Raw genomic sequence first — 27770 nt, forward strand, 5'->3', positions numbered from 1 at the left:
GCCACTGCTCCAAAACCTCCATAAAAAAGCCAGACTATGGTTTGCAACTGCACATGGGGACAAAGTTCGTACTTTTTGGAGAAATGTCCTCTGGTCTGATGAAACAAAAATAGAACTGTTTGGCCATAATGACCATCATTATGTTTGGAGGAAAAAGGGGGATGCTTGCAAGCCGAAGAACACCATCCCAACCGTGAAGCACGGGGGTGGCAGCATCATGTTGTAGGGGTGCTTTGCTGCAGGATTGACTGGTGCACTTCACAAAGTAGATGGCATCATGAGGGAGGAAAATTATGTGAATATATTGAAGCAACATCTCAAGACATCAGTCAGGAAGTTAAAGTTTGGTCGCAAATGGGTCTTCCAAATAGACAATGACCCCAAGCATTTCTTCCAAAGTTGTGGCAAAATGGCTTAAGGACAACAAAGTCAAGGTATTGGAGTGGCCATCACAAAGCTCTGACCTCAACCCTATAGAAAATCTGTGGGCAGAACTGAAAAAGCGTTTGCGAGCAAGAAGGCCTACAAACCTGACTCAGTTACACCAGCTCTGTCAGCAGGAATGGGCCAAAATTCACCCAACTTATTTTGGGAAGCTTGTGGAAGACTACCCTAAACATTTCACCCAAGTTAAACAATTTAAAGGCAATGCTACCAAATACTAATTGAGTGTATGTCAACTTCCGACTTCAACTGTACCATAGCTTTCAACCAATCAGCATTTCAGGGCTCAAACCACCCAATTTATAATTATAAATAAATCTTGTTTGCATAACTATAGATAAATCCAACAGGAGAGTTTGAGTGATGAAAGTTGGACAGAGGATCTCGAAATCTCTGTGCAAGAAACACTTTGATGAACTTTAAAAAGCGAATGTTAGGCTATTTTCTTGCAATTGATCCGTTATTATGTTCCAGATGTGAAGACTACAAACAGTTATAAATGGCCTATTTGCGAGATTGACTTGTTAATTCAGTAGGCATGGGCTAATGACTAAAATCTGGGTTTATAATTGCCATTCAACTTTGCCATGGTTTGCTGAGCTAGATGCAGGTAGCCTATAGCCCCTGATAGGCCGACATGCCAACATCTCATTTCAGGGAAAAGTCCACAGTGAAACTGACATTAAATGTGGAGAATGATACATTTGTGATAGAGCTGTGACCATGATCACAATTGAAAACTTTAAATTTAACTAAATATGGCCATTAACAATGGCATAATAACCCAAGGCTATAACAACAAACTGAGTATTAGGCTATTTATTAAATCAGTTTGCCAGCTCCAGGTAGGCTACACAAGTGGCTCAAATTGATATGCAATGACTCCAGTGATATTGTCATTTCAATATATATTTATTGTCTTAAATGGTAGGTTACAGTAGCCTACATTGGCATAGAATTTAATAGCCTACTTGATGGCCAACAGATGCAAATGAACCCTATCATTCTACACATGTAATGCCATTTTCATTGTGTACTTTTTCCCATAACTTCCATTTCAAATGTTCACTCATGCAGCGCCCCAGACCCTAGAACTGAGCATGAGTAAAACCCTTAACTTGATATGGTTATCCATAAGAAAAGTCGACATTATAATTCAGTTTACTTTAAACCACCTCTGAGCAAATTTATCTAAAGAGCTGTAGTGGCCTAAAGTTGTTTTCAAATGCTTTGTCACCGTTATATCAGTTCTAGCTGGTTTATATGTTTAAAACCTCTTACATCTACACGTTCCGCTAGCGGAACGTCTGCTCCAATATCCAATGATGGGCGGGGCGCGAAATTCAAACTCCTCTAAATCCGAAAACTTACACTTTTCAAACATATGACTATGTTACAGCTATTTAAAGACAAGACTCTCCTTTATCTAACCAAACTGTCCGATTTCAAAAAGGCTTTACAGCGAAAGCAAAACATTAGATTATGTCAGCAGAGTACCCAGCCAGGAATAATCACACAGCCATTTTTCAAGCTAGCATATCATGTCACATAAACCCAAACCATATCTAAATGCAGCACTAACCTTTGATGATCTTCATCAGATGACACACCTAGGACATTGTGTTATACAATACATGCATGTCTGTTCAATCAAGTTCATATTTATATCAAAAACCAGCTTTTTACATTAGCATGTGACGTTCAGAACTAGCATTCCCACCGAACACTTCCGGTGATTTTACTAAATTACTCACGATAAACGTTCACAAAAAGCATAACAATTATTTTAAGAATTATAGATACAGAACTCCTCTATGCACTCGATATGTCCGATTTTAAAATAGCTTTTCGGATGAAGCACATTTTGCAATAATGTAAGTACATAGCCCGGCGTTACAGGGCTAGCTATTTAGACACCCACCCAGTGTAGCCTTCACCAAAATCACATTTCCTATAAGAAAAATGTTCTTACCTTGCTTGTTCTTCATCAGAATACACTGCCAGGACTTCTACTTCAATAACAAATGTAGGTTTGGTCCCAAATAATCCATCGTTATATCCAAACAGCGACGTTTTGTTCGTGCGTTCTAGACACTATCCCAACGCTAAATCTCGGCCACGAGCATGACGCAAAATATGACAAAAAATTTCGAAATATTCCATTACCGTACTTCGAAGCATGTCAACCGCTGTTTAAAACCAATATTTATGCAATTTATCTCGTAGAGAAGCGATAATATTCCGACCGGGAATCTGCCTGTCTGTAAACTGAGGAAAAAACCGAAAGCCGGGGGCGGGGCGTGTCACGCGCCTAAGGCTTAGTCCATTGACTGACCACTCAGCTTTTGCTCTCGTGTGCTTCAGCCAGGGCTTTGAATGACATCATTCCTGTTTTTCCCGGGCTGTGAGACTCCATTGTTGACGTGAGAAGTGTCACGTAAGAGCAGAGATCCTTTGTAAACGATAGAGAGAATCAAGAAGGGCAAGAAATGTTCAGACAGGGTACTTCCTGAACAGAAGCATCTCAGGTTTTTGCCTGCCATAGGAGTTCTGTTATACTCACAGACACCATTCAAACAGTTTCAGAAACTTTGGAGTGTTTTCTCTCCAAAGCTAATAATTATATGCATATTCCAGTTTCTGGGCAGGACTAATAATCAGATTAAATCGGGTACGTTTTTTATCCAGCCGTGAAATTACTGCCCCCTAGATGTAAGAGGTTAATGGAATAAGGATTGTCTCCATAATGACCAATCTAAATAGCCTTCCTACAATGTGCGTGCGTGCTGCTTTGTCTCCGTAACTCAGCTGCCTCTGCTGCAGCCCTGTCTCAACCAGTGCGCTCAACCACACACACTCCTCCGGCTCTCACCCACTCACTCACTCGCTCACTCACTCACTCACTCACTCACTCACTCACTCACTCACTCACTCACTCACTCACTCACTCACTCACTCACTCACTCACTCACTCGCTCGCTCAGTAACAGCCTCCTTACTGCCTGATAGTCAGCAGCAACATTATTTGATTACAGTAGGCTTGGCTTCAGAGTGCAGTGTTGCAGGGGGCATAGTATTGAATCCATATGATTCATAAAGACAAACAGACAAAAGACATCCTGCCTTTCAAACTCACTTGTGCGACTTCTTCCCCCCGGTGCCCCCAGGTCCTGCTCCACAGTCATGGGCCTGAATGATAAAGGTATACTCCTTCTGAAGCTCACAGTCCACCAGGCCCTTGGCCCTCAGCTGGCCCTCACCAGACGTCCCGTTCAGCACCACCGCTTCAAACGGAGCCTCCAGACCATGGATCTTAAATGCACAGATTTCCCCTGAAAAGAGAGAGAGAGAGAGAGAGAAAGACAGGGAGAGGAGGGGAGACAGGTTAGGGTGTGTTGGTTTCTGTATGTGAGAGAGTGCTATACTGTGGTGGAGATATGCAGTGCAGGGTCTGAATACATTTTCTCAACAAAACCCCAGGAAGTCTTATTCAGACTCATCTGAGGAGACATCCATTTAAACAGCATGTGCATTGGGCTCATATAATCAGTTGAGCACTGTAACGAATACCTCTGATCATTACAATTCCCTGGAAGGTTCCGGTTTAATTTTTGAGCAGGCAGAGAAACAACAACAACAATAACAAGAACAATACGAATCCACAGCGGAGTCACCCACAAAGTCAGCCTCTCTGGAACAGGACTAACAAACTCACTCATTCAACAACTAATCACTCTCCTGAAGATGCCAAGGACAAACCAGCCCGCCCACAGTCTGCCGCTCACTCCCATCACGCATTGTCACTCCAGGCCGTACAAACAATCAACAACTTAGTAACGAAAAACTTGATAAAAAAAACAAAAACACTACCTCTCAAAGTCACCCTGGTTCATTTGAGAGACAATGAGGGAACAGAAAATCAATTTACAAAGCTACACAATGAGGCAGACCAAAACAAAAGAGCAAAAAGTCTCATCTTCTTCTACAGAGGAAGTGTTGAAATTACAATTTGTCCACAGTGGAGAGAGTGAGAGAGAGTGAAAAAAGGAGAGAGAAAGGGAGAGAGAATGAGATAGAAGGAGAGAAAGAGAATGAGAGAGAAGAAAGAGAGAGAGAAGGAGAGAGAGAGAGAGAGGAGAGAGAGAGGTTGGTCAAAGCAGAGTCTGTTTTGGAGTTGGCGAGGCGAGTGCTTTAAATGCGTGGTGCTTGCCTGCGTTTTACTGGGGGATTTGAGGAAATCACTTAGCACGAGCTATAAACTCTGACTTGTGACGGCTAATTGCGCCGATATCACTTAAACTAACAGGAAGGACTAAATTGGATTCCGCCAAAGCTTTGTGTGCGCATCGCTGCTGGCTAGTTGTGATAAGAGCAACTTTATTTTCCCCTCCTTCCCTTTCTCTTCCCTTTCATCCCGGTCGAACATAATCTCATCTCCTTCTACAGCGGGAGTGTTGAAATTACAATTTGAGAGAGAGAGAGAGAAATAGAGAGAGAGAGAGAGAGAGAGAGAGAGAGAGAGAGAAAGCGAGCGAGAGAGAGAGAGAGAGAGAGAGAGAGAGAGAGAATGAGATAGAAGGAAATGAGGAGAGAGAGAAAGAGAATGAGAGCAAGAGAGAAGGAGAGAGGTGACAGAGAGAGAGAAAGAGAATGAGAGAGAGAGAAAGAGAAAGAGAGAGAAAGAGAGCTACTCAGTAGGCTGTGTAAGACTTCCCCTTTGTATTACCTGAACAATAACTTATCAGAAATAAATGGGCTCCTACAATGCAAAGAGGCATAGAAGCATGCTACGTGGGAAAATAATCACAAAATGGCGGCAAAGCAAATGGCGTGTGACGAGGAGAGGTAACGGTCTCGATGGGTGAAGTTGCCTTGCTACCACAATACATTTTTTTTTTAATTAATCCATCACTGTGGTAGGAAAAATAAACCTAGTACACATCCAAATATACACCAGAGTGCAGTATAACTGCAGGACACTGCAAAACTGCAGTGTACTGCAGTTCAACTGCAGTACACTGCAGTTATTCTGCAGTTACTGCGTCCAAAATACAACAGTCGACTGCAGTTACTGCAGTTAAACTGCACTTTCAAAACTGCCATCTTTTATTGCAAGGGCACAGCCAAGTGAAGAAGCTTCCCACTATTAAGGTGAATATGCTAAAGATATGCTAAACTCTTCCTCCTCTACCTCAGTGCATGGCAGGACGAGGAACACCTACAACTAATTTGTGATTACATTTTACCGCAGGGAGCGGAGATGGGTCAAGGTGACCAGCATTGACCGTCATGGCAGACCTCCTCTTTTACAAAGTTGAATGAATAAAGACATCGCCTCGCACTGGGCTGCTAGCTGCTTGTCACACCTCCAGGCTGATATCAGATCCCCCTGCAGAGGAGAGCCTTTCTGAGGGACAGATTAGCTTTGAACCATTGGCCCCGGCTCGGCTTCGGCTCGGCAGCAGCATGGTAACAGGAACAGATGTTGGGTGGCTGGCACTTGGCAGAGCTGTGGGGCTCGCCACCCTAATTGCTACGATAAATTGTTAGCTAAATATGTGTCTCCGTGTCACATTAGCCTTTTATGAGGTAGATTTATGATTGGAAAAACCCAGGCAATGGCATGGTAGTCTTCAAGGAGATCCCCGGCACGGCCACGTTCTAATCTAATGGATGCAAATGAATAAGACATTATGAGTAGATGGCAGTGAGTAGGAGCAGGAACTAGATGTCATGGTTCTAGTTCTACAGAGGGGCACTGAGTTACCCGCGCTAAGAAATTATATCAAGGGGAGTAACTGCAGTTATCAGTAGTACCAGTGGTGGTGTGTGTTTTTGTAGCCTGAGGGCCATGTCAGGGACACGGGGCCAAAACACTCTGGGGGACCCCAATCATTATCAGACCTGACAGAGCATCTCTGATAAGACAAACTGGATCAGAATACACACATATAAATGCCTGGGCCAAAGCACGCACTCACACACAGCACTGTTTACAAGCCATTAAGTGTTTGAGGTTATCAGTCAGAGGTCGTTGATAAGAGCAGAGAGGAGAGGAGAGAGAGATGGAGGGATGGTGGCAGGGGAGATGAAAGGGGAGTTTGGGAGTACGAGAACATGGGCACTGCCTGAGGCAAATTCTGATTTCACTGCTGGAGAGTGACCACACACACACACACACACACACACACACACACACACACACACACCAGTAATGCCAGAATCCCCGCTCTAATCAGCACTGACATGACTTTCATCCTCCTACTGTTGGGACACACACAACACGACAGACATCTATCTAATCACATTATACAATATCAATGTTACTCAATCATTTTAGAACTTTAATTATACATTAACTGACTGGTACGTGTAGTATTACAACAGTTGAGCAGCTTACAGAGATAATAACAAGTTCATACCATCAGTAATAACAGCATCAGTAAAGGGTTTATTGTAATTGTGTGGTTAGTTATTGATGACTAGCGGTACTTTATACAACTCAGATTTTGCATCTAATTACCTAGTTATGTATTGTTCCATACCTTACCTCTGCTTCTCTTTCCCTGTACTCCAATTACACACACACACCAATTAGCTATTGATTGCCCTCCAACCTCCTCTCTGCACTTCACTCACATATTTCTTTCACCCCCTCTCCACCCCCGGCCCTCTCTGCTGCAGGGCAGAGATAGACTGTCAGCCACATAGCTCCAGAGACGAGGCCAAATTGAAAATGCTGTAATTATGCTCTTCATGAAATTAGTCAGACGAGAAGTGAAGAAAAAACACACACTAGAAGAGAAGCTGTCTGTCCGTTTCTGAAGTATTAATACTAATTCAGCTTGTATGTTCTGGCTAGAGCTTGAACTGGAGAAATCCGAGTGGTGTGAGGTTGTGTGTGTGTGGGTGTGTGTGTGTGTGTGGGTGCGTGCGTGTGTGCGTGTGTGTGTGTGTGTTTGTGTGTACAGGAGATTTAATAAAAAAATACTCTTCTCCACGAGCACAGAGAGGGAACTCAAACATGATTTTCTCAACCTTGTCTCATCACCCTTAATTACATAAGGGCTGCTCTGTGTGAGTTAATGTCATCCCACTATCTCTCTGACTGACAGAGAACACAGAACACACTTTCTGCTCTGTTGGTCTGAGGGAACACAACTGTTCTCATCACACAGCTCCAGTCCTCAACACAACATGGCTCTACTGCTGCATTCTGGACCTGAAGAAGTTTTAGGCTGTGTACTTAATAGCTGTTTGTAGTGCATCAGACCATGAGCCTTAATCTCTTCTCTACAGGCAGTACACTGGACGACACACAGGGTCCTAAACACATCAATGCTGTTTCACTCTGACTGATCCGGGGCAGGTTGGGTGTTTAGGAGTCCTGACACTGTGTGAGGCCCCAAACACCCACTTCCCCTTTGTCAATATAGTTAGTCACAAAACACCAGCAGGATACATGCCAATTAACTCAGCATTGACACAGGAACAGGGCCAAACAACACAAGCACACATACACACACCCAACCTCCAACCAACCATCGATAACAGACCACCAACCAACGCATCACCAACACAAAAAACATTACAGCAAACACACACACAAACAGCAACAGGATATATCAATCAATTAACCAGGCATGTGACCACAACTCTGTTAGTCAGAGAACATCCATCACCTACTGTCAGCCAATGACAGAGAGCTAACAGCAATCAGACAGCCAATCAGCAGTATAACAACAACACTGCAGATGTTTCTCCCACTGATACCTGTATTATACAGGACATAGAGAGATGGAGGGATGGATGGATGGAGGGATGTTCCTGGGTAAGGTAAAGTAGCTTTTATTCCCAGTTATACTGTAAATCCTTCTTTGTAGACATGGCAACAGTTCCGAAAAGTTGTCATAATGATTGAATTATGTATTTTTCAATTTCAGTTTCTATGCAGATGGTAGGCTCCGTAGATAGGAGCTAGTGAGTCCATGTGCTAACTGGCTAAACCTCCACTTTTCACTTTCAATGAACAATGTCAACATTGTGCCAATGTGTTTGTCTTGAACTAACATCTGTTGTTGTGACTGCAGAAAATTGCAGAAGACATATGTTTGTCTTATAATGTATAAGCTTTCCCTGATGGGAGAGTTTACCCAAATTACAAAATGACAAGGTATGACACCAATCCATGCTTTGCTTTCCCTGGCACTGTTGCCACACACTAACGTTTTAGCATTTGTGGCACAAATCCTGTTCAAGTCATCAGAACGATAGTAACATTTTTCACACAAATCAAATCTAATCAAAGTTTATTTGTCACGTGCGCCGAATACAACAGGTGTAGACCTTACAGGGAAATGCTTACTTACAGGCTCTAACCAATAGAGCGAAAAAAAGGTATGTGTGTGTGTGTGTGTGTGTGTGTGTGTGTGTGTGTGTGTGTGTGTGTAGGTAAGTAAAGAAATAAAACAACAGTAAAAAGACATTTAAAAAAAAAAAAAACAGTTAGACAGCGGTTAGACAGGCTTATTGAGGTAGTATGTACATGTAGGTATGGTTAAAGTGACCATGCATATATGATGAACAGAGAGTAGCAGTAGCGTAAAAAGAGGGGTTGGCGGGTGGTGGGACACAATGCAGATAGCCCGGTTAGCCAATGTGCGGGAGCACTGTTTGGTAAGGCCAATTGAGGTACTTTGTACATGAATTTATAGTTAAAGTGACTATGCATATACAATAAACAGAGAGTAGCAGCAGCGTAAAAGAGGGCTTGGGGGGGCACACAATGCAAATAGTCTGGGTAACCATTTGGTTCCCTGTTCAGGAGTCTTATGGCTTGGGGGTAAAAACTGTTGAGAAGCCTTTTTGTCCTAAACTTGGCACTCCGGTACCACTTGCCATGCGGTAGTAGAGAGAACAGTCTATGACTGGGGTGGCTGGGGTCTTTGACAATTTTTAGGGCCTTACGCACTACCCTCTGAAGTGCATTGCGGTCGGAGGCCGAGCAATTGCCATACCAGGCAGTGATGCAACCGGTCAGGATGCTCTCGATGTTGCAGCTGTAGAACCTTTTGAAGATCTCACGACTCATGCCAAATCTTTTTAGTTACCTGAGGGTGAATAGGCTTTGTCGTGCCCTCTTCATGACTGTCTTGGTGTGTTTGGACCATTCTAGTTTGTTGTTGATGTGGACACCAAGGAACTTGAAGCTCTCAACCTGCTCCACTACTGCCCCGTCGATGAGAATGGGGGTGTGCTCGGTGCTCCTTTTCCTGTAGTTCACAATCATCTCCTTAGTCGTGGTTACGTTGAAGGACAGGTTGTTATTCTGGCACCACCCGGCCAGCTCTCTGACCTCCTCCCTATAGGCTGTCTCGTCGTTGTCAGTGATCAGTCCTACCACTGTCGTCTGCAAACTTAATGATGGTGTTACTGGCCATGCAGTCGTGGGTGAACAGGGAGTACAGGAGGGGACTTAGCACGCACCCTTGGGGAGCTCCAGTGTTGAGGATCAGCGTGGCAGATGTGTTGCTACCTACCCTCACCACCTGGGGGTGGCCCATCAGGAAGTCCAGGATCCAGTTGCAGAGGGAGGTGTTTAGTCCCAGGTTCCTTAGCTTAGTGATGAGCTTTGAGGGTACTATGGTGTTGAACGCAGAGCTGTAGTCAATGAATAGCATTCTTACATAGGTCTTTCTTTTGTCCAAGTAGGAAAGGGCAGTGTGGAGTGCAATAGAGATTGCATCATCGGTGGATCTGTTTAGGCGGTATGCAAATTGGAGTGGGTCTAGGGTTTCTGGGATAATAGTGTTGATGTGAGCCATTACCAGCCTTTCAAAGCACTTCATGGCTACGGACGTGAGTGCTGCGGGTCTGTAGTCATTTAGGCAGGTTGCCTTTGTGTTATTGGGCACAGGGACTATGGTGATCTGCTTGAAACATGTTGGTATTACAGACTCAATCAGGGACATGTTGAAAATGTCAGTGAAGACACCTGCCAGTTGGTCAGCACATGCCCGGAGCACACGTCTTGGTAATCCGTCTGGCCCCGCAGCCTTGTGAATGTTGACCTGTTTAAAAGTCTTACTCACGTCGGCTTTGGAAAGTGTGATCAAACAGTCGTCCAGAACAGCTGATGCTCTCATGCATGCCTCAGTGTTGCTTGCCTCGAAGCGAGCATAGAAGTGATTTAGCTCTTCTGGTAGGCTCGTGTCACTGGGCAGCTAGCGGCTGTGCTTCCATTTTTAGTCTGTAATAGTTTGCAAGCCCTGCCACATCCGACGAGCGTCGGAGCCGGTGTAGTATGATTCAATCTTATCCCTGTATTGACGCTTTGCCTGTTTGATGGTTCGTCGCAGGGCATAGCAGGATTTCTTGTAAGCTTCCGGGTTAGAGTCCCGCACCTTGAAAGCATCAACTCTACTCTTTAGCTGAGTGCGAATGTTGCCTGTAATCCATGGCTTCTGGTTGGGGTATGTACGTACAGTCACTGTGGGGACGACGTCCTCGATGCACTTATTGATAAAGCCAGTGACTGATGTGGTGTACTCCTCAATGTCATCGGAAGAATCCAGGAACCAGTCTGTGATAGCAAAACAGTCCTGTAGTTTAGCATCTGCTTCATCTGATCACTTTTTTATAGACCGAGTCACTAGTGCTTCCATACATGAAGGGCACATTTTGGCATTTGCTGTATGATTGATGAGAAACTCCATATTGTAAATGTACGGTCCCTTACTAGACATCCGCGAATGCTTGTAAAATTTGCCTAAAATTGTTTTGATTCGGGGATTCAGGGATTCTTTTTTCAACCTTCTGGTTACTAGTCCAACGCTCTAACCACCTGTCTTACATTGCACTCCACGAGGAGCCTGCATGGCAGGCTGACTACCTGTTATGTGAGGGCAGCAAGAAGCCAAGGTAAGTTGTTAGCTTGCATTAAACTTATCTTATAAAAAACAATCAATCTTAACATAATCACTAGTTAACTACACATGGTTGATGATATTACTAGTTTATCTAACGTGTCCTACGTTGCATATAATCGATGCGGTGCCTGTTAATTTCTCATCGAATCACAGCCTACTTTGACAAACGAGTGATGATTTAACAAGTGCATTTGCGAAAAAAGCACTGTCGTTGCACCAATGTACCTAATCATAAACATCAATGCATTTCTTTAAAATCAATACACAAGTATATATTTTTAAACCTGCATATTTAGTTAAAATTGCCTGCTAACATGAAATTGTGTCACTGCTCTTGCGTTCATTGCCTGGCTCGTTGCGAACTAATTTGCCAGAATTTTACGTAATTATGACATACCATTGAAGGTTGTGCAATGTAACAGGAATATTTAGACTTAGGGATGCCACCCGTTAGATAAAATACGGACCGGTTCCGTATTTCACTGAAAGAAAAAACGTTTTGTTTTCGAGATGATAGTTTCCGGATTCGACCATATTAATGACTTAAGGCTCGTATTTCTGTGTGTTTATTATATTATAATTAAGTCTATGATTTGATAGAGCAGTCTAACAGCACTTTCGTGCGTTTTGACAGCAGCTCTTTGCAATGCATTGCGCTGTTTATGACTTCAAGCCTGTCAACTCCCAAGATTAGGCTGGTGTAACCGATGTGAAATGGCTAGCTAGTTAGCGGGTGTGCACTAATAGCGTTTCAAACGTCACTCACTCTGAGACTTTGAGTAGTTGTTCCCCTTGCTCTACATAGGTAACGCTGCTTCGAGGGTGGCTGTTGTCGATGTGTTCCTGGTTCGAGCCCAGGTAGGAGCGAGGAGAGGGACGGAAGCTATACTGTTACACTGGCAATACTAAAGTGCCTATAAGAACATCCAATAGTCAAAGGTATGTAAAATACAATTCGTATAGAGAGAAATAGTCCTATAATTCCTATAATAACTACAACCTAAAACTTCTTACCTGGGAATATTGAAGACTCATGTTAAAAGGAACCACCAGCTTTCATAAGTTCCCATGTTCTGAGCAAGGCACTTAAACGTTAGCTTTCTTACATGGCACATATTACACTTTTACTGTCTTCTCCAACACTTTGTTTTTGCATTATTTAAACCAAATTGAACATGTTTCATTATTTATTTGAGGCTAAATTGATTTTATTGATGTATTATATTAAGTTAAAATAAGTGTTCATTCAGTATTGTTGTAATTGTCATTATTACAAATATATTTTAAAAAATCGTCCGATTAACCTGTTGGGGATAGGGGGCAGTATTTGCACGGCCGGATAAAAAACGTACCCGATTTAATCTGGTTACTACTCCTGCCCAGTAACTAGAATATGCATATAATTATTGGCTTTGGATAGAAAACACACTAACGTTTCTAAAACTGTTTGAATGGTGTCTGTGAGTATAACAGAACTCATATGGCAGGCAAAAACCTGAGAAGATTCCTTACAGGAAGTGGCCTGTCTGACCATTCCTTGACCTTCTTGACTCTGTTTATTGAAGACTGAGGATCTTTGCTGTAACGTGACACTTCCTACGGCTCCCATAGGCTCTCAGAAGGCGGGAAAAAGCTGAATGATGTAATTCCAGCCCCAGGCTGAAACACATTAGCGCTTTTGGCAAGTGCTCTATCAGAGGACAATGGGCTGAGGCGCCTGCACGAGTCGACCCCATGCTTTTATTTTCTTTCGTCTTTTATCCTAAACACAGATTCCCGGTCGGAATATTATCGCTTTTTTACGAGAAAAATGGCATAAAAATTGATTTTAAACAGCGGTTGACATGCTTCGAAATACGGTAATGGAATATTTAGAATTTTTTTGTCACGAAATGCGTCGTGCTCGTCACCCTTCTTTACCATTCGGATAGTGTCTTGAAAGCAAGAACAAAACAGAGGATATTTGGATATAACTATGGATTATTTGGGACCAAACCAACATTTGTTATTGAAGTAGAAGTCCTGGGAGTGCATTCTGACGAAGATTACCAAAGGTAATAACATTTTTCTTATAGTAAATCTGACTTTGGTGAGTATTAAACTTGCTGGGTGTCTAAATAGCTAGCCCTGTGATGCCGGGCTATCTACTCAGAATATTGCAAAATGTGCTTTCATCAAAAAGCTATTTTAAAATCGGACATATCGAGTGCATAGAGGAGTTCTGTATCTATAATTCTTAAAATAATTGCTATGCTTTTTGTGAATGTTTATCGTGAGTAATTTAGTAAATTCACCGGAACTTTGCGGGGGGTATGCTAGTTCTGAACGTCACATGCTAATGTAAAAAGCTGGTTTTTGATATAAATATGAACTTGATTGAACAAAACATGCTTGCATTGTATAACATAATGTCCTAGGTGTGTCATCTGATGAAGATCATCAAAGGTTAGTGCTGCATTTAGCTGTGGTTTGGGTTTATGTGACATTATATGCTAGCTTGAAAAATGGGTGTCTGATTATTTCTGGCTGGGTACTCTGCTGACATAATCTAATGTTTTGCTTTTGTTGTAAAGCCTTTTTGAAATCGGACAGTGTGGTTAGATTAACCTGTCTGGCGCATGTGGGACGAACTCGTCCCACCTACGTAACAGCCACTTCAATCCAGTGGCGCGATTTTTGAATCGTTTGAAATACTATTACTTCAATTTCTCAAACATATGACTATTTTACAGCTATTTAAAGACAAGAATCTCGTTAATCTAACCACACTGTCCGATTTCATTGCCTTTAAATTGTTTACCTTGGGTCAAATGTTTCGTGTAGCCTTCCACAAGGTTACCACAATAAGTTGGGTGAATTTTGGCCCATTCCTCCTGACAGAGCTGGTGTAACTGAGTCAGGTTTGTAGGCCTCCTTGCTAACACGCGCATTTTCAGTTCTGCCCACTAATTTTCTATAGGACTGAGGTCAGGGCTTTGTGATGGCCACTCCAATACCTTGACTTTGTTGTCCTTAAGACATTTTGCCACAACTTTGGAAGTATGCTTGGGGTCATTGTCCTTTTGAGACCAAGCTTTAACTTCCTCACTGATGTCTTGAGATGTTGCTTCAATATATTGTCATGACTGTCCTGATCAGGTCAGGGTACAGGAGACCACCACCCTACAGATTATCTCCCAAACCCCCAACAGAGGAGGAGAGATCTAGGGGTCTGAAGATGTGGGGGTTTTATGACACCTCATGCCCATAATACAGAGAAATTCCTTTGTCCTAACAATGGAGAACTGGCCTCAGAACATTAAACATGCAATAAAGGGACTTTGGAACAATGGTTTCCGTCAGCCACAATGGTGGTTATGACGAAAAGTGGAATATTAAAATGTATGTAACTTTTGTGTTTGTTTTTAAAGGTTAAGAGATGACGTTATTATGAAAACATTGTACCTTTAAGAGTTTTCCCAGTATATGCCTGATGTTTATACATTGTACGCTGTTTGGAAAATATCCAAATCAAACAGAATGTTTTGATAAAGATGAAATGTGAAGTTAGTGTCTAAAATCGGATTTTTAGCCAAATCTAAGCCTTGCCCCCTTTACTTGGTCCGCCCAGAGAATTGCCCTAAAGGCTGTTACACCCACTTCTGACCCGAGGGTATAAGACAGGAGAGTGAAGAATTAACGAGAAGACTATTGACCCCAAGCTGCAGCTAAGGTCTAACAAAGTCGACGAACCCCAAAACGAAACACAAGGTTGAAGACAAAGAAATATTTTTCTACACGAGCTACGGACGAGTAGCTGTGTCTAAGCGGGTGAATTCAAGCCGAACCACCCAGCCTCCACTCTCCATTGAATCGTGGTATCGACACCATTCGAGCCGAAGCTGTGAGCTCTGAGCTACAGAGCTGTCTGTCCTCAGAAGACCCCTTTCCGATCAAGGGTGAGGATCAGACCACTTAGCCAAGAAGGACACTGACATCGTGAGGACAACCAGAGAGTTGCGCCGGAGAACTGCGTCATTTAGAAGCCTAAACGACCACGCGGAGCTTCCCACCTGAGAACTCCAACACGTAATTACATCATTATATTCTGACCCATAAGAGCGGCAGTTCGGGGCAAGGCTAATTTTAAATAAGCATGGCTGACAAATGAACCCAAATGTATATTTCTCTCGTGTACTTCCTTTCTTTCTCTCTCTTTAAAATCCCCATTTTGGGTAACAAGCGCCATAGTGTGTTGGCCCGTTATACTAAGTCCTAATCAATAGCTAGACTGTGTTTTGTGTATGTGCATTTTTATCATCATTTTAGCTTGCTAGTAAATAAATAATCAACTAAGATTGGTGTGGTAAATTCAGTGGTAAAGCCCGGGTCCGTGCAGATTCCCGGATTATACGACTTTCAGATTATGAGACTGTAGAGGAAATTGATTAATTTAGCGACTGTTGTAATCGATATTCTGATATCCTTTGAGTTAATTTGGGAAATAGAAACTCAATCAAAACAATGTTCCCATGGTGCCCCAGGTTAATGAGTTAATAATTGCTTGATTCATTGCTTAATTCATTTAATCACGTAATTATAAACCGTTAATCATTCGATGAGCAACAGTCGTCACATTAACTAATACAACGTCACGACAATATCCACATCATTTTCCTCCCTCATGATGCCATCTATTTTGTGAAGTGCACCAGTCCCTCCTGCAGCAAAGCATCCCGAAAACATGATGCTCCCACACCCGTGCTTCACGGTTGGAATGGTGTTCTTCGGCTTGCAAGCCTCCCCCTTTTTCCTCCAAACATAACAACGGTCATTATGGCCAAACAGTTCTATTTCTGTTTCATCAGACAAGAGGACATTTCTACAAAAAGTACGATCTTTGTCCCCTTGTGCAGTTGCAAACCGTAGTCTGGCTTTTTTATGGCGGTTTTGGAGTAGTGGCTCTTTCTTGCTGAGTGGCCTTTCAGGTTACGTTGATATAGGGCTCGTTTTACTGTGGATATAGATACTTTTAGACCTGTTTCCTCCAGCATCTTCACAAGGTCCTTTGCTGTTGTTCTGGGATTGACTTGCACTGTTCGCACCAAAGTACTTTCATCTCTAGGAGACAGAACGCATCTCCTTCCTGAGCGGTATGATGGCTGCATGGTCCCATGGTGTTTATACTTGCGTACTGTTGTTATAAACATGGTACCTTCAAGCGTTTGGAAATTGCTCCCAAGGATGAACCAGACAACTATTTTCTTCTGAGGTCTCGGCTGATTTATTTTGATTTTCCCATGATGTCAAGCACAGAGGCACTGAGTTTGAAGGTCGGCCTTGAAATACATCCACAGGTACACCTCCAATTGACTCAAATGATGTCAATTAACCTAGCAGAAACTTCTAAAGCCATGACATCATTTTCTGGAATATTCCGAGCTGTTTAAAGGCACAGTCAACTTAGTGTATGTAAACTTCTGACCCACTGGAATTGTGATACAGTGAATTATAAGTGAAATAATCTGTTTGTAAACAATTGTTTTAAAACTTATTTCTGTCATACACAAAGTAGATGTCCTAACCGACTTGCCAAAACTATAGTTTGTTAACAAGAAATTTTGTGGAGTGGTTGAAAAACGAGTTTTAATGACCGCAGCCTAAATGTATGCAAACTTCCAACTTCAACTGTAAATCCAATTACTACAGAATTACAAAAACACCTGGCTTGGATCATTATGTTCTTTTCGTTCTGATATTGGAGGTATGGTAGGGCTTGGTTCACTCTGTTCTGTTAGTTCTGATATTGGAGGTATGGTAGGGCTTGGACCACTCTGTTCTGTTAGTTCTGATATTGGAGGTATGGTAGGGCTTGGATCATTCTGTTCTGTTAGTTCTGATATTGGAGGTATGGTAGGGCTCTGTTCTGTTAGTTCTGATATTGAAGGTATGGTAGGGCTTCGATCACTCTGTTCTGTTAGTTCTGATAATGGAGGTATGGTAGGGCTTGGATCACTCTGTTCTGTTAGTTCTGATATTGGAGGTATGGTAGGGCTTAGATCACTCTGTTCTGTTAGTTCTGATATTGGAGGTATGGTAGGGCTTGGATCACTCTGTTCTGTTAGTTCTGATATTGGAGGTATGGTAGGGCTTGGATCACTCTGTTCTGTTAGTTCTGATATTGGAGGTATGGTAGGGCTTGGATCACTCTGTTCTGTTAGTTCTGATATTGGAGGTATGGTAGGGCTTGGATCACTCTGTTCTGTTAGTTCTGATATTGGAGGTATGGTAGGGCTTGGATCATTCTGTTCTGATAGTTCTGATATTGTAGGTATGGTAGGGCTTGGATCACTCTGTTCTGTTAGTTCTGATATTAGAGGTATGGTAGGGCTTGGATCACTCTGTTTTGTTAGTTCTGATATTGGAGGTATGGTAGGGCTTGGATCATTCTGTTCTGTTAGTTCTGATATTGGAGGTATGGTAGGGCTTGGATCATTCTGTTCTGTTAGTTCTGATATTGTAGGTACGGTAGAGCATCTCTCTGTATAAGGACAGGCAGCGAATGAAAGAGAAGAAAAAATGGACCAAAACACAAACAAAACAAGGCAATCACATTGAAGCACACTGGAAATCAATAGTTTCTATTTTCTACTTTCCTCTGTAGAATAGCCTGGGGGAGAGACAGCATGTGTCCTCACTCCTCTCATTTGAGGCCATTTAGAGTTCAATGCGTTCAAATATCCCTATTAGAGTTTACGGTCTTTGTTAATACACCAGAGGACAATACTTATCCTATAGGCCTATTCTCTTCAAAAGGGGACTGATAGGAGGGTGAGAGACAGCAGCCAGTCATTTAGCCCTACCTCTGGCCATGGAGCCTTTCTATTGTATGGAGAAGCAACAAAGCACTATAGTATCATGATATCTTCTGGGTGAATGACTGGAGTTAGCATGAGTTACGTACTGTAGCTTCCCCTTACAATGTAAATATCTCTACCCAAGGCTGCTGACTCCAATTTACAATGAACAATCAATTACAATTAATTCAGTTATACATAATTCCAATGAAGTCATGAAGTTCATTGTATCTCTCTCTGGAGGCTCACCTACTTGTAGCTCATCTCTAGTGTAGAACAGTGTGCCTAGTAACTAGTGCTTCCACACAATTGAAAATAATGGTGGAAAAGGAGCTGGCACTTTGAGATGAGCAGGAACAAAAGTCAATGTAGAGGATACATTTTGAGCAGAGAGTGCAGTGGAGCTGATGGACTTAGAGCAGTAGGATGGTGCAGACTGTAGGGCTTCCTCAGGTGACACCGCTCTTACTGTAGTTTACTTTCAGGGGAAGAGAGAGAGTGAGGAGAGGAGGAAGAGAGGAGAGAGAGGAGAGTGAGAGGGAGAGGAGGAGAGAAAGGAGAGGGGGAGAGGAGAGAAAGGAGAGGGGGAGGAGAGAGGGAGAGGGGGAGAGGGAGAGAGGGAGAGGGGGGAGAGGGAGAGAGGGAGAGGGGGAGAGGGAGAGGGGGAGAGGGAGAGAGGGAGAGGAGATAGAGGAGAGGGAGAGGGAGAAGCTGAGAGGAGAGAAAGGAGGAGAGGAGAGGGAGAGGGGAGAAAGGAGGAGAGGAGAGGGAGAGGGGAGAAAGGAGGAGAGGAGAGAGGGAGAGGGTGAGAGGAGAGAGAGGAGACGGAGAGAGGGAGATAGTGAGAGGAGAGAAAGGAAAGGGAGATTGTGAGGAGAGAAAGGAGGAGAGGAGAGAGGGAGAGGGTGAGAGGAGAGAGAGGAGAGGGAGAGAGGGAGAGGGTGAGAGGAGAGAAATGAGAGGGAGAGGCTGGGAGGAGAGAAAGGAGAGGGAGAGGGGAGAGGGGGAGATGAGAGAAAGGAGAGAGAGAGGAGAAAGGGAGAGGGTGAGAGGAGAGAAAGGAAAGGGAGAGGAGAGAGGGAGAGGGAGAGGAGAGAGGAGAGAGAGGGAGAGAGGAGAGGGAGGAGAGAAATGAGAGGGAGAGGAGAGAGAGGAGATGGAGAGGAGAGAGGAGATGGAGAGAGGGTAAAAGAAGAGGAGATGAGGAGAAGGGAATAGGAAGGAGAAAAGAAGAGAGGAAGAGTAGGAGGACAGAAAGGAGAGGGAGAGGGGGGGAGATGAGAGAAAGGAGAGAGAGAGGTGAAAGGGAGAGGGTGAGAGGAGAGAAAGAAGAGGGAGAAAAGAGGGGGAGGAGAGAGAAGAGGAGGAGACATGTCTACGAATAGTTGTTGTGAAAATATTTGTTTCAGGGAACTTTATGAGCCTGCAGTGTTGTCCCTTAGAGAATCCTGCTGAAACACCATGTATGATTGACTCTTCAGATCAGTCAGACAGCCAATCAGCAGTCAGATGACTGCTTTGCTATCACCTTGACAACTGAAATCCCCAGGTAATTTTTTTTTGTATGTGCATGTGTGTGTTTCTATGTGATTGTGTAGGTCCTATGTTGGAGGGTGTCTTAGTTCAGAAGTCTTATCCGGGATCAGAAGCTTATACAGGGTGATTTTCTGGCCATTGAAATGGTAAAATATGCAAAGCTTTATGAGAGTCTGTCTGAATTGAGTTCCCTGCATACACACCGTGTAATCCAAACTAAAATGCTTAGAGGCAAAATGTTCTCTCTGCTCTCATTGGAGAGAAGTTTGTTGCAGAGGGAGAAGTCATGAAAAATGCTTCACAGAACGGCACAAAACTTTTTCCTCTCAGGTCTTTTGGCACCGGTGGGCCACCACTGCTCATTGATACTGCTCAAATTGGGCCAGGGCCAGGGACTAGGGAGTGGAAAGATAGGGCAGGCTCTGCCAAATGTGTTTGTGTATGAGGCGCAGTGAGGGAGAGAGATGAGAGAAAATGATAGGCAGATGATTTCACATCAGCTGAGTAAAAACTGGCAAAGGCCCATTGTACTCAATGTCTTGCTATGCCTACACCCCTCTCTATTTGTGTGTATGCGTGAATGTCTGTGTGAGTGTGTGAGTGTGTGTGTACCTGTGTACCTGTGTATGTGTCTATGGAAACAGTAGTAAATGGTAGGATGACTAGCCATCTCGCTGTGTATACCCCTGTCTTCTTTTGTGTGTGTGTGTGTGTGTGTGTGTGTGTGTGTGTGTCTGCGAATCTGTGTGTTGCCTCTCAGCTCTCCAGTGTGTCTTCATTAACACGTTCAAAATACCTGACAGGTAGAACAGATTGAAAATGCAGGGGGATGATCCTGTCAGGCAGAGGAAAACAACTCTCCCCCACCATCTCTTTACATTGGCCTGCAAAAGTATTCACCCCAATGGCATTTTTCCTATTTTGTTTCCTTACAACCTGGAATTAAAATATATTTTTTTTGGGGGGGGGGTTGTAACATTTGATTTACACAACATGCCTAGCACTTTGAAAATGCAAAATATGTTTTATTATGAAACAGAGAAGAAATAAGACAAACAAACTGAAAACTTGAGCGTGCATAACTATTCACCCCCCCCAAAGTCAATACTTTGTAGGGGCAACATTTGCAGCAATTACAGCTGCAAGTCTCTTGGGGTATGTGTCTATAAGCCTGGGACATCTAACCACTGGGATTTTTGCCCATTCTTCAAGGCAAAACTGCTCCAGCTCCTTCTAGTTGGATGGGTTCCGCTGCTGTACAGCAATCTTTAAGTCATACCACAGATTCTCAATTGGATTGAGGTCTGGGCTTTGACTAGGCCATTCCAAGGCATTTAAATGTTTCCCCTTAAACCACTCGAGTGTTGCTTTAGCGGTATAGTTAGGGTCATTGTCCTGCTGGAAGGTGAACCTCAGTCCCAGTCTCAAATCTCAGAAAGATTGAAACAGGTTTCCCTCAAGAATTTCCCTGTATTTAGCACCATCCATCATTCCTTCAATACTGACCAGTTTCCCAGTCCCTGCCGATGAAAAAGATTGTGCTGCCACAACATGATGCTGCCACCACAATGCTTCAATGTGGGGATGGTGTTCTCGGGGTGATGGGAGGTGTTGGAGGTGTTGCGTTTGCGCCAGACAGAGCGTTTTCCTTGATGGCCAAAAAGCTCAATATTAGTCTCATCTGACCAGAGTACCTTTTTCCATATGTTTGGGGAGTATCCCACATGCCTTTTGGCGAACACCAAACGTGTTTGCTTATTTTTTTCTTAAAGTAATTACATTTTTCTGGCCACTGTTTAGTAAAGCCCAGCTCTATGGAGTGTACGGCTTGCTTGGTGGTGCCCCTTGCTTAGTGGTGTTGCAGACTCTGGGGCCTTTCAGAACAGGTGTATGTATACTGAGATCATGTGACAGATCATGTGACACTTAGATGGCACACAGGTGGACCTAATTATGTGACATCCAAATACAATTGGTTGCACCAGATCTTATTTAGGGGCTTTATAGCGAAGGGGGTGAATACATATGCATGCACCACTTTTACAATTATTCGTTTTTTGAAAAAAGAAATCACTTCACTTCACCAATTTGGACTATTTTGTATATGTCCATTACATGATATCTAAATAAAAACAATTGACATTACAGTCTGTAGCTCAACAAAATAGAAAAATTGCAAAGGGAGATGAATACTTTTGCAAGGCACTGTACCTCTGTCCTCTACCACACCTCTCCTCCATCGGTCCAGCTCTCCTATGTCCTCTACCACATCTCTCACTCCTTCTGTCCATCTCTCCTCTGTCCTCTACCACACCTCTCCTCCATCTATAAATCTCTCCTCCGTCATCTACCAAACCTCTCCCTCCACCGGTCCATCTCTCCTCTGTCCTCTACCACACCTCTCCCTCCATCTTTCTCTCTCCTCAGTCCTCTACCACACCTCTCTGTCCATCTGTCCATCTCTCCTCTGTCCTCTACCACCATCTGTCTATCTCCCTACCCCAGTAATCTACCACAATTATTCCTCCATCTGTCCATCTTTCCTCTGTCCTCTACCACACTTCTCCCTCCATTTGTATATCTCTCTACCTCTGTCCACAACCAAACCTCTCCCTCCATCGGTCCATCTCTCCTCTGTCATCTACCACACCTCTCCCACCATCGGTACATCCTCTACAACACCGCTCCCTCCATCTGTCTCTCTCATCTGTCCTCTACCACACCTCTCCCTCCATCGGTCCATCTCTCCTCTGTCCTCTACCAAACCTCTCCTTCCATTGGTCAATCTCTCTACCTCTCTCCTCAAACAAACCTCTCCCTCTATCAGTCCATTTCTCCTCAGTCCCCTACCAATACTCTCCCTTCATCGGTCCAACTCTCTTCAGTCCTATACCAAATCTCTGACCTCCATCGGTCCATCTCTCCTCTGTCTTCTACTATACCGCTCCATCCATCTGTATCTCTACTCTGTCCGCTACCACACCACTCCCTCCATCGGTCCATCTCTCCTCTGTCTTCTACTACACCGCTCCATCCATCTGTATCTCTACTCTGTCCGCTACCACACCACTCTCTCCATCATTCCATCTCTCCTCTGCCACACCTCTCCCTCCATCTGTCCATCTCTCCTTTGTCCTCTACCACACTTATCCCTCCATTTGTATATCTCTCTACCTCTGTCCACAACCAAACCTCTCCCTCCATCTGTCCATCTCTCCTCTGTCCTCTACCACACCACTCCCTCCATATGTCTCTCTACTCTGTCCTCTACCAAACCTCTCCCTTCATCTGTCTCTCTCCTCTGTCCTCTAACACACCTCTCCCTCCATCGTTCCATCTCTCCTCTGTCCTCTACCACACCTCTCCCTCCATCTGTCTTTCTCCTCTGTACTCTAGCAAACCTCTATGTCTATCTGTCAATTTACATTTAACATTTAACATTTTAGTCATTTAGCAGACGCTCTTATCCCGAGCGACTTACAGTAGTGAATGCATACATTTCATACAATTTCATACATTTTTTTCCTGTGCTGGCCCCCCGTGGGAATCGAACCCACAACCCTGGTGTTGCAAACACCATGCTCTACCAACTGAGCTACAGGGAAGGCTTTCTCAACCCCTGTCCTCTACAACAATTATTTGTCCATCTGTCCTTCTCTCTACTCTGTCCTCTACCACACTTCTCCCTCCATCTGTCAATATCTCTACCCCTGTCCTCTAAATAATTATTCCTCCATCTGTCAGTCTATCTACTCTGTCCTCTAACAAACCTCTCCCTCCATCGGTCCATCTCTTCTCTGTCCTCAACCACACCTCAGCCTTCATCTGTGCAATTCTCTACCTCCGTCCTCTACCAAACATCAACCTCCATCGGTCCATCTCTCCTCTTGCCTCTACCAAACCTCTCACTCCATCGGCCATTCTCTCCTCTGTACTCTACCACATCTCTCTCGCCATCTGTCAATTTGTCTACCCCTGTACTGTCCAACAATTATTCCTACATCTGTCATTCTCTCTCCTCTGTCCTCTACCACACTTCTCCGTCCATCTGTCCATCACTCTACCTCTATACACTACCAAACCTCTCCCTCCATCGGTCCATCTCTCCTCTACCACACCTCTCCTCCATCTTTCCGTTGCTCCGCTGTCCTCTACCACACCTCTTCCTCCATCTGTCCATCTTTCCTCTGTCCTCTACCAAAACTCTCCTTCCATTAGTCCATCTCTCTTCTGTCCCCTACCAATAATCTCCCTCCAATTGAGCCATCTCTTTACTGTCAACACCTCCACTGCATCGGTCCATCTCTCTACCTCTGTCCTCTACCACACCTCTCTCTCTCTCCATCCATCTGTCCATCTCTCCTCTGTCCTCTACCACACCACTCCCTACATCTGTCCATCACCCTACCTCTGTCCTCTACCACACCTCTCCTTCCATCGGTAAATCTCTCCTCTGTCTTCTACCACACCACTCCCTCCATCTGTCCATCTCTCTACCTCTGTACTCTACCACACCTCTCCTTCCTTTTGTTCATCTCTCCTCTGTCCTCTACCACATCTCTCCCTTCATCTGTACATCACTCAACCTCTGTACACTACCACACCTCTCCTTCCATCGGTCAATCTCTCCTCTGTCCTTTACTACACCTCTCCCTCCATCTGTCCATCTCTCTCCTCTGTCCTATACCACACTTCTCACTCCATCTGTCCATCTCTCCTCTGCCCTCTACACACCTCTCCCCCCATCTGTCCATCTGTCCTCTGTCCTCCACTACACCTCTCCCTCCATCTTTCCTTCTGTCTCCTCTGTCCTCTACCACACCTCTCCCTCCATCTGTCCATCTCACTCTACCTCTGTCCTCTACCACATCTCTCCCTCCATCTGTCCATCACTCTACCTCTGTACACTACCACACCTCTCCTTCGATCGGTCAATGTTTCCTCTGTCCTCTACCACACCTCTACCTCCATCTGTCCATTTCTCACCCCTGTCCTCCACAACAATTATCCTTCCATCTGTCCATCTCTCTACCTCTGTCCTCTTCCACACCTCTCCCTCCATCTGTCTCTCTCCTCTGTCCTCTACCACACCTCTCCCTCCATCTGTCCTTCACTCTACCTCTGTACACTACCAAACCTCTCCCTCCATCGGTCCATCTCTCCTCTGTCCTCTACCACACCTCTCCCTCCATTTGTCCATCACTCTACCTCTGTACACTACCACACCTCTCCTTCCATCAGTCAATCTCTCCTCAGTCCTCTACTACACCTCTCCCTCCATCTGACCATCTCTCTCCTCTGTCCTCTACCACACCTCTCCCTCTATCTGTCCATTTCTCACCCCTGTCCTCTACAACAATTCTCCTGCCATCTGTCCATCCCTCCATTGGTAAATCTCTCCTCTGTCCTCTACTACACCTCTCCCTCCATCTGTCCATCTCTCCTTTGTCCTCTACCACACTTCTCCCTTCCTCTGTCTATCTCTCTACCTCTTTCCTCTACCAAACATCACCCTCCATCGGTCCATCTCTTCTCTGTCCTCTACCAAACCTTTCCTTCCATCGGTCCATCTCTCTACCTCTGTCCTCTACCAAACATCACCCTCCATCGGTCAATCTCTCCTCTGTCCTCTACCACACCTCTTGCTCCATCTGTCCTTCACTCTACCTCTGTACACTACCAAACCTCTCCCTCCATCGGTCCATCTCTCCTCTACCACACCTCTCCTCCATCTTTCCGTTGCTCCGCTGTCCTCTACCACACCTCTTCCTCCATCTGTCCATCTCTCCTCTGTCCTCTACCAAACCTCTCCTTCCATTGGTCCATCTCTCTTCTGTCCCCTACCAATAATCTCCCTCCAATTGAGCCATCTCTTTACTGTCAACACCTCCACTGCATCGGTCCATCTCTCTACCTCTGTCCTCTACCACACCTCTCTCTCCATCGGTCCATCTCTCCTCTGTCCTCTAACACACCGCTCCCTCCGTCTGTATCTCTACTTTGTCCTCTACCACACCTCTCCCTCCATCTCTCCTCTGTACTCTAGCACACCTCTCCCTCTATCTGTCAATTTCTCAACCACTGGCCTCTACAACAATTATTCCGCCATCTGTCCTTCTGTCTACTCTTTCCTCTACCACACTTCTCCCTCCATCTGTCAATATCTCTACCCCTGTCCTCTACAATAATTATTCCTCCATCTGTCAATCTTTCTACTCTGTTCTCTAACACACCTCTCTATCCATCGGTCAATCTCTTCTCTGTCCTCTACCACACCTCAATCTTCATCTGTGCAACTCTCTACCTCTGTCCTCTACCAAACATCACCCTCCATCGGTCCATCTCTACTCTGTCCTCTACTACACCACTCCCTCCATCTGTCCATCTCTCTACCTCTGTCCTCCACCAAACATCACCCTCCATCGGTCCATCTCTCCTCAGTCCTCTTACAAATCTCTCACCATCATCGGTCCATCTCTACTCTGTCCTCTACTACACCTCTCACTCCATGTCTCTCTCCTCTGTCCTCTACCACACCTCTCCCTTCATCTGTGCAACTCTCTACCTCTGTCCTCTACCAAACATCACCTTCCATCGGTCCATCTCTCCTCTGTCCTCTACTACACCTCTCCCTCCATCTGTCAATCTCTCCTCTGTCCTCTACTACACCTCTCCCTCCATCTGTCCATCTCTCCTCTGTCCTCTACTACACTTTACCCTCCATCTGTCCATCACTCTACCTCTGTCCTCTACCACACTTCTCCCTCCATCGGTCAATCTCTCCTCTGTCCTCTACTACACCTCTCCCTCCATCTGTCCATCTCTCTACCTCTGTCCTCTAACACACATCTCCCTCCATCTGTCTCTCTACTCTGTCCTCAACCGCACCTCTCCCTCCATCTGTCCATCTCTCTACCTCTGTCCTCCACCAAACATCACCCTCCATCGGTCCATCTCTCCCCAGTCCTCTTACAAATCTCTCACCATCATCGGTCCATCTCTACTCTGTCTTCTTCTACACCTCTCACTCCATGTCTCTCTCCTCTATCCTCTACCACACCTCTCCTTTCATATGTGCAACTCTCTACCTCTGTCCTCTACCAAACATCACCCTCCATCGGTCCATCTATCTTCTGTCCACTACCAAACCTATACCTCCATTGGTCCATCTTTCCTCTGTCCGATACCAACAATCTCCCTCCAACACCTCCACTCCATCTGTCTATCTCTCTACGTCTGTCTTCTACCACATCTCTCCTCCTTCTGTCCATCTCTCCTCTGTCATCTACCACACCTCTCCCTCCATCTGTCCATCACTCTACCTCTGTTCACTACCACACCTCACCCTCCATCGGTCAATCTCTCCTCTGTCCTCTACCACACCTCTCCCTCAATCTGTCCATCTCTCTACCTCTGTCCTCTACCACGCCTCTCCTTCTTTTCTCCATCACTACTCTGTCCTCTACAATAATTCTCCCTCCATCGGTCAATCTCTCCTCTGTCCTCTACCACACTTCTCCCTCGATCTGTCCATCTCTCTACCTCTGTCCTCTACCAAACATCTCCTTCCATTGGTCCATCTCTCTTCTGTCCCCTACCAATAATCTCCCTCCATCGGGCCATCTCTTTACTGTTAACACCTCCACTCCATCGGCCCATCTCTCCACTGTCCTCTACCACACTGCTCCCTCCATCTGTCTCTCTACTCTGTCCTCTACAACACCTCTCCTTTCATCTGTCTCTCTCCTCTGTCCTCTACCTCACCTCTCTCTCCATCGGTCCATCTCTCCTCTGTCCTCTACCAAACATCACCCTCCATCGGTCCATCTCTCCTCAGTCCTCTTACAAATCTCTCACCATCATCTGTCCATCTCACTCTACCTCTGTCCTCTACCACACCTCTCCCTCCATCTGTCAATCTCTCCTCTGTCCTCTACTACACCTCTCCCTCCATCTGTCCATCTCTCCTCTGTCCTCTACTACACTTTACCCTCCATCGGTCCATCTATCTTCTGTCCACTACCAA

General features: G+C 44.7%; 1 protein-coding gene across 1 annotated transcript in view; it reads right to left on the reverse strand.

The window, feature by feature from the left end:
* LOC115206534 (calsyntenin-2) overlaps nt 1–27770 on the reverse strand; it is a 426005-nt gene that overhangs the window by 140368 nt on the left and 257867 nt on the right. Inside the window, exon 3 of the mRNA XM_029773639.1 lies at nt 3581–3776. Coding sequence (XP_029629499.1) covers nt 3581–3776 — 196 coding nt within the window. The remainder of the gene's footprint in view (nt 1–3580; nt 3777–27770) is intronic.

The sequence above is a fragment of the Salmo trutta genome, chromosome 13 (assembly GCF_901001165.1).
Source record: "Salmo trutta chromosome 13, fSalTru1.1, whole genome shotgun sequence".
NCBI classification, from domain to species: domain Eukaryota; kingdom Metazoa; phylum Chordata; class Actinopteri; order Salmoniformes; family Salmonidae; genus Salmo; species Salmo trutta.